The 8,155-nt window shown below is 36.9% G+C and overlaps 1 protein-coding gene across 2 annotated transcripts; it reads right to left on the bottom strand.

The window, feature by feature from the left end:
- Positions 1-1,922: 1,922 nt before the first annotated feature.
- On the bottom strand, positions 1,923-3,713 carry LOC113349410 (probable caffeoyl-CoA O-methyltransferase At4g26220). Of its 2 annotated transcripts, XM_026593384.1 has the most exons (7): positions 3,548-3,713; positions 3,418-3,464; positions 3,173-3,252; positions 2,949-3,093; positions 2,723-2,857; positions 2,267-2,599; positions 1,923-2,072 (listed from the first exon to the last, which is right to left on the bottom strand). In XM_026593384.1, exons 2-6 carry the CDS (start codon positions 3,457-3,459, stop codon positions 2,306-2,308), a joined length of 696 nt encoding a protein of 231 aa, XP_026449169.1. In that variant the 5' UTR covers positions 3,460-3,464; positions 3,548-3,713; the 3' UTR covers positions 1,923-2,072; positions 2,267-2,305. The 2 variants fall into 2 exon arrangements, with proteins under 2 accessions (XP_026449169.1, XP_026449168.1); XM_026593383.1 differs by having other exon boundaries at positions 1,923-2,599.
- Positions 3,714-8,155: the final 4,442 nt, after the last annotated feature.

Raw genomic sequence — 8,155 nt, 5'->3', positions numbered from 1 at the left:
GATTGAAGCTTGACCATTTCGTGAAGCGTACGCTTTTAAAAACCATGCTCATGGGATAGTAAAATATACCACATTTAAGACAGGATCTCTTATATTTACTTACCTTAAAATGAAATATCTCCTAGCACAATATAAGGAAAATAAATTTTCTAGATTAAAATCGATATTGTAGACTTTATTTCTTAGGAACATATTTTTCACATCCTCTGTTTAAGATGTTCTTTGACAAAGAAAAATACAATTTTGTTGCATTATTGCATCTAGTAGAACTATACTAGTTAAGAACAATATGGAGTTTTTCTCTTCTTGTTAATCATAACATGTTTCGTGTACTGGCAGTAATATTGTTGGTGCTATTTACCGGTTCTTCTTGTTCATCAAGAATCCTTTCGTCGGAGGATCGAGCATTCTATATCGAAGGAATTTATGAACATGTTAAAGGATCGGAATCAACAACTACAGTATTACCACCTTCGGGACCATTTAAACACCATGCGGATAGGGACGAAGTGCAAACAAAGGGATTCAGACGGCATTCTTGATTCTCCAAGAGAGGGAAAGGCCACGCGGGCGATACACCTCCCCGAAGAAGTTCATGCCATCATATTCGGGACCCTCTGAGAGTGGGAAAGGGCACTAAGCCGATTGATTCAGCTCCTCCACGTGATTAAGGCGATTAAGACTTAAAAGATGTTGCGTATGACAATGATGAAGTTTTTTCCTTTTATTCAAGCTCTATAGCCTCATCTCGACGATGATGAAGTTGTTTCCTTATTCAAGCTCCATGCATAGAAAAGAGAATTCATTATTTGCGTATGTTGCCTTCATAGCATTTCTTTTGCACTCGGACATTATTTTTTGTGAAAATTTTGTGTAGAATCCCAAATAAGAGTCCTCTCTCTTCACAAAACTAACGTATTACATTTTGACTGTGCTTGACACCAGAGCAAAATAACATTTGATAATGATTCGGGGGAGTTAAATCAAAGCCTAACAGAAATCCTGGCTGAAAAGGCCAGCAAATTTTACTACCTCCGTTTTACTACCTCCGTTTCTAGAAAAGAAAAGATGTTCCTCATTTTTTCCTGTTAGCCTTACTACTTACGTTTCGAGAAAAGAAGTACTATCATTTCTTTCATTTGCCACAGATTGAAAGATAATAGTAGCTATTTTTCAAAAATGGAGGGAGTAGTATCCGCTTGGTTCCGTGGTAAAGAACCAAGCCAATAGAGACGTCGTAATGTTGGACTGGCAACCACAAGTAGACGAATTATATCTTCAACAGAGACGAATTCATCTTTTGGAAGACTATCCTTACTAACGTAGGCAAATGAATCGACAGCCAGGCTAAAACTGCCTATATTGAAAAGAACTTTCTTGGGTACACAGTTTATTCAAAAAGAACTTTCTTGTGTACCAAGCTCTTGAACAAAAATGCGGTTTCCATAAGCTCCAGCAACTCCATAAAGTGCGTCATAACAGAAAGTGAATTCCAGACAGATATGCAACCAACTTCGGAATAGACTTCATCAACCTCTCAGTCATTGGCTGAATCAAAAGCATCAACATCAAACTCAACCACGGGCCCTCCCAAACTTTGTGATTCTTCAGAAGAAGCCAGAAAGATCCGCATATGAGAGATCTTCTGCAATGTAGCATTGTTTCATTGTAGTTGTGTTCTGCTGGATCTTATCCATGACTCCCTCGGGAGGAGACCCACCATTTTCCATGTTGTACTTCATTCCAAAATCCTCATAAGGACCACCAGGGTTGTGACTTGCTTCCAATTGGAAAGCTCCTGATGCCTTGGATCCAGATGCGCAGATTCGTTCCCGTATAATAGCAGGCACAGCGGGGGATTAACCCCCTTGAAATACATATAGTGAATGAAGGAAAAAACAGTTCTACAACAGGTACTTAGGTTGAGAGTTCAAAAATAAAAGCAACAGAACTAATTAACGGAAACATCGAACAGTTGCAGAATAAAAATAGTTGAGAAAGACAACACAGTAGTGCCGGTGCTCTTACATCCCACTCTCCTTCAAACAAGGCTTGTCCTCAAGCCGGGAAATCTGGAAAACGAAGAAGCACGTCATACACCTACAGGCACTCACTCCTGTGTATACTAACTCTAACTCTCACTCCCACTCTAGAAATAAATAAATCTCCATACATTCCATTCTTTATTCCTGCTTCTCATAATCCAGATCTCTTCTAAGTAATCAGTCATTCATAAAACAAAGAAAGCCAACACTGCAGTTGATACCTGATTGGTGCCGTTTACCATATAAGAAACTACAGGCAACTAATGAAGACGTACGCATACAGTGCTACCATCACCAACTGGGACCTGTGACAACCGAATGCGAGAATCAGCTGCTATAAGCTTGTTAAACTCGATTGAGTGACGCCTAGAAGCTCTGTAGGGCTCTGGAACCAAAGATTCATCGGTCTTAGCCACTGATCCTCCCCACAATGTGTTATCGTAAACTACGACGCCGCCAATTCTCAACAGTTTCAACAATTTCTCATGATAATTCCAGTAGTTAACCTTGTCTGCGTCGACATAAGCAAAGTCAATGGTCCCTTCATTCTCTGCCTGCAATATATAGCCAACAATAACAGATGACATTGTTAAAGATAAGAACTCACTACAGGTCACGTCAGACGTCACAGTGATTAATTTCCTTTTATCTCCTTAAAAGTGATTCTTAGTACTTACATTTTCCAACAGTTTGTCAAGTACAGGAAGAGCAACAGACTCAACAAAATCGATTTTATGTTCAACGCCAGCCTTTTGAATAATTGGTAATCCTATGTCATCATATGCTTTCCGACTAACATCAATAGCTGTAATCTGCGTCATTGTGCACAGTCACCATGATTGGTTAGGAAGACAATGAGAGACATGAATCGATAAAAGGAAGCAGATGGACGAACGAACAAACCTTCCCATCATCAGGTATCGCAAGAGCAGTTAGGAGGAGAGAGTATCCTGTGAAAACCCCAATTTCAATTGTCTTCTTTGCATTAACAAGACCCAGAAGCAATGTCATTAACTGACCCGCATCTGGTGCAGTACCCATCAAAGCCCTAGATTATTAAGTTCGATCAGTACAAGCTTAATATAGACAGGCTTAACAACGAAAGCGGAGAAGATGAAATGAATTACCCTGGATAATCCGCAGTAGCATCTCTCAACTCCTTGAGAAACTCTGATTCTCGTGGGTACACACTAGTATTCAAGATATACTAACCAAACATAAACCATGATTCATAATACCCAAATTCAATAGACATCAGTAAGAGCATTACAGAAAAACAATAGACATCAATAGAGCATTACAGAAGAAAATCCCCTAACCCAATCATGAAAATGATGTATAGAACGAAAATCAAATGTGAAAAAACCAATACCTGATACAATTCTTTACTTTGCAATAGCCCCTTGTTCTCCATTTCTCCTACAAAAACCCAAATAGTGATTTCAATCTGAAAATGGAAACGGAAAATGATATGATGAACTTAGGGTTTTAGAGTTGAATACCTTGATCGGTAGTTGAACTTCCCCCTCGAGGATGGTAGTTCAGAAGTATTGTTGAAGTATATCGACGTTTGTTTCCTTGTAAGAGTTGCGTGTCTGGCTGCTTCTGACGCGCATCTGGCACATGGATGGATCGCCAGAGGTTAGGTGGCAGATTTGGTTACTTGGACAAAATTTCGGGTTCTGTGGCATCTTTTGTTTTCTTTCCCGGTATGGGAGGTTTTGGGTGACAATTCAGATGTGATGAGCCACAGTTGAATTATGATGGCGAATTTGAAATAGTAGCTATTGTGGTTTTGGCCGCTAGATAAATTTTGGTTACGGGAAATTTTTTAGTCATTTATGAATTTCAATTATTGGTTCACGAGAAAAATTTAAATAACGAGGCACTAATTCTACCAACTGAAGTTTAGCATATTATGGGTCGCTTCGCAAATTTTAGATGGCAGCGCAAATGTATTACAGAGGTGTATTGCATCAGGATTTATCTAGATAAAATTAGATATCAATTTTACCCGAATCTAGTGGATTTATAATATTTTTTAAAGAATCTTTAAGATTTTTGTAGATATATGATTCTGGATTATAATGGATTGTCTCACGAGTAGTTAGATTTTTAAAAATTGAAGTATATTACAAATTAGTATAGATGTCAACCCCAAATTGCTACCAGATTTATAAGGTCACTCACACGTCCATCACAGGACCTAGAATTTCAAAACTCCGATGGAAAAAACTCACAAGTCCATCACATGACCTAGAAGTTTAACCCCATAATCAGTTTTGGGCTTCTAGTTCTGGTTCCACCTGTGGGGATTGGGGAAAAAACGGTTCAGTCCAAAAACGCCCTAAAAAATACAGATTAGTCCACCCCGATCCAACTAGGAACAGATTAGTCCATCAAATGTATAAAGACGCTGCTGACTTCCACACGTGTTTCATAAAGCACACGCGCAGCGAATGGAATCAGTTTTGCAACTGACACAATGAACGTGGTTGCGACACGTTTGCTCAAAAAAGAAACTGAATTAAAAATTAAAAACTGCGGCGTAACGCACAAAACCTTAAATCCATTTTAGTTGTTTTGCAGAGTAAAAGCAGAAGAAGAAAATCTTGAAGAATTTTGCAGACGTGCCCTGGAAATTTCTTCAAATTATTGAAAACATTTAATCAAAAACCCTAAAATCTTACTAACCAAAACACCTAGATGATTGCAGTATCAGTAACATCATGTTGAGAGGAAAAAAAAAGTAGCTTCAAAGACAAACGCAACACCAACTGTGGAAGATTCAACATCAACTAAAGAAGATAATCCATCAGTTGCGGTAGAAGAAATTCAAAAATAAACATCACCAACGACGAGATCAAAGTCAGCATTAAAAGATTCAACACCAATTTCATCCCCAACTCCATCAGTTGCAGCAGAAGAAATTCGGAAATCAACAGGACCAAAAACGAGATCGAAGAGATCATTAGAAGATTCAACATAAATTTCAGTACCAGAAACTTCAAAAACATCACCAGCTAAGAAGAAATTAAAGCCTTCAAAGACTTCAAAGCCTTCAAATCCTCCAAATCCTCCAAAGTCTTCAAAGCCTTCAACATTTGTTAAAAGAAAAAAAAAGGTGACAATTCAAGTCCAGTTCTATCTGTTTTTGAGTAATTTTTATGAGATTTCTTGTATATGTGTAAAGATCTGTACACCGCCATGTTGTTGCAGTGATTCATGTCATGTTCTGTCTATTTTTGGGCAATTTTTCAGAGAATTGTTGTTGTTGTGTACATACACCACCATGTTATTGCAGTGTTTCATGTCCAGTTATGTCTGTCTTTGGGCAATTTTTTAGAGAATTGTTGCTGGTGTGTACATACTAGTACACCACCATGTTGTTGCAGTGTTTCATGTCCAGTTCTGTCTTTTTTTGAGCAATTTTTCAGACAATTGTTGCTGGTGTGTACATACTAGTACAAAAACATGTTATTGTACTGTTTCATGTCATGATATGTCTGTTTTTTACCAATTTTTGTGAGAATTATTGCTGGTCTGTACAGATTTGTAAACCAACATGTCCTGTTATGTGAGTGTGTTAGTGGTTTTATGGTTAATGGCATGTTATATGTGATTCATGGCATGTTATATGTGTTTTGGAGTTGTTTCTTTTCAGTTCTGTGTACAGATTTGTACATAAGCATTTTATTACAGTGATTCAGGGCATGTTATGTGTGTTTTAAAGATGTTTCTGTAGCAGTGTACTGGTTTCTACACTAGCATTTTTGTATGTGTATCATGTGTTATGCTTCTCTTTTCTTATTCCCATTTGTCTATTTTCGTAGATACAAACAAACCTTATAGGTCAGGTTTTCATGCAATCAATGAGTTTGTGAACAAGAACCTTGAGGAGGATGGAGAAGTAAGGAAGAAGGATCCTAGAAAAGTATGGTTCACTGACTTTCAGTTAGAGAAGCAAAAGGAGAGCCCTTTTTGTCCTTTAGTAGACTTCTTTGTTCACAAGAAAACTGAAAAGAAAGAGGAGAACAAGTCAGAAAAGAAAAAGGAGAAAAAGAGAGATGTGTGGTTCAAGATCTCAAAACCAACAACACATATGCAAAAAGAAAGCACAAACCAAGCAAGAATATGAAATTTACACCACAATGTGCCACTTAAAAAGCCTACAACAAGTAAGGTGCACCACAATGTACACTAAAACAAGTCTACATATTAAAGCCTAAAAATAAATAACGTGGATCACAAAAACAAGAATAAGTAATGTGGACTAATAAATAATGTGGACTAACCTGTGAATAACATTAGAATCTTTCAGCACAAACCGAGAAATGTCACCATTCACAGGCCCAAAGTGAATCCTCCAACCACAACCATATTCTTCGCACTTCGCAGTATAACGAGTCTTGTCATTTTTAAGAATAACAACCTTGTGACCAGTAGCCATCTTGTACTTATCAACAACAATCCTTACAGCTTTAACACCACCCATAAATTCTCTATCAATCTTATCAAAAATATAATTCCATTCATCGATAATGAGAGGCTTTTCCTTGTCCGCATCATGATCGGCCATCCTTACAAGCTTAGGACTTTCACTTACACAAGAACGAGAAGTTCTAGCACCAGAACTAGTGCTACAACCAGAATTAGAACGAGAAGTATGCTTCGGAATCACATCAACATTCAAATAAAAAACTTCATTGTTAATATGAATAACGAAATCAATTAAACCTTGCAGTTGTATATCACCTTGTAGAAAAACTACTTGACCACTATCCATATAGGAAAAACGTATACTCCAAGGAGACAAAAACCTCCACTGCTTACATGCAAGATGCTTCAATTCATCAATGGTGCTCAAAGTATTAACACGAAAAGTAGCAGAATGCTCACCATGATTCAAAACAACATGAATAAACCTCTCAGACATATTTGATACCCCTACATATAACAAAAGAAATAATAATAGTTTCAGATTTGCACAACCTAAAACTTGAACAGTGTACAGGAAAGTACACATTTAATTGAAGCCAAAAATCAAATTTCAGTAAAACTAAAATCAAAGATACTCCATCGTTTAATCGAAGATGTAAGCTTCAGAATATTACTAGAACACATAATTCAATAAACCAGAAGCCTACAATATAATATCAGTTCGATTTCATATCATGAAACATAACACCAAAATCAAAAGTAATCAAAATCATTCAACGAAAATCAAATCAAGAACATACAAACAATAAGATGTAACAGATCAAATTCATATCATCAACTGATAAAATAAAATAAAAAACTAAAATATAAAAAACGAAATTCAACGATGAAGCAAAAAGAGAACTAACCTGAAGTTAAATTCTGTTAAATATCAGAAACGATCAAATCCAACCTAACCTCTATAAATCTGTTAAATCACCTCTGAAATCTATATCTGGATCAATCTATCTCTGAATCTGTCGTGAATTCAAATAGGAGATAAAAAATAATCAATTTCAAAACACTTCACCAGTAACCTGAAGTTGAATTATGTTGAAGAAACGATGAATTACAACAAATTCTCTCTGAAACTGTTAAATCGCCTCCTCAATACTTCTCTCACCGGCTCCCTGTCTTGAGTTCATGTTTGAGATTTGAAACTTTCGATTTCAAATCCTTATTATATATATGGAATCGGTTCAAGGGTAGTTACGGAATATTGGAAGTACAGAAAAAATCGGGATCATGAACCACTTTTGGACTAACTCGTTCATATTTGGACCAAACTGTTGGAGGCGGGGCTTTTTTGGACTAGAGAGTCCTAGGCCTGAGATGAGTGGAATAAAGCTTCCCAAGCCCAGTAACTTTGGGACTAAACGTCAATTTCTACTGGGGATTGGGAATTGTTACATTAGATGATAAGCTTGGTTTCCTTCTGCAACCGATAAAATGTTCAGATTTGTCCTCCTCCACATTGTTCAAAACAGTCTATGTTATCCAAGCAATGCCATCCTCGGTATGCTCATTATTATGAAGGCATGTATAATGGTCTTAAATCCTCTAAACATTCTTTTTGCTGAAAACACTCTTTATAAACATCTTTTCCTCTAATCTATTTATTCCTCATGTTA

The sequence above is a fragment of the Papaver somniferum genome, chromosome 2 (genome assembly GCF_003573695.1).
Source record: "Papaver somniferum cultivar HN1 chromosome 2, ASM357369v1, whole genome shotgun sequence".
NCBI classification, from domain to species: domain Eukaryota; kingdom Viridiplantae; phylum Streptophyta; class Magnoliopsida; order Ranunculales; family Papaveraceae; genus Papaver; species Papaver somniferum.
Note: the sequence above shows the minus strand (reverse complement) of the source record. Positions and strands in the feature narration are given on the sequence as shown.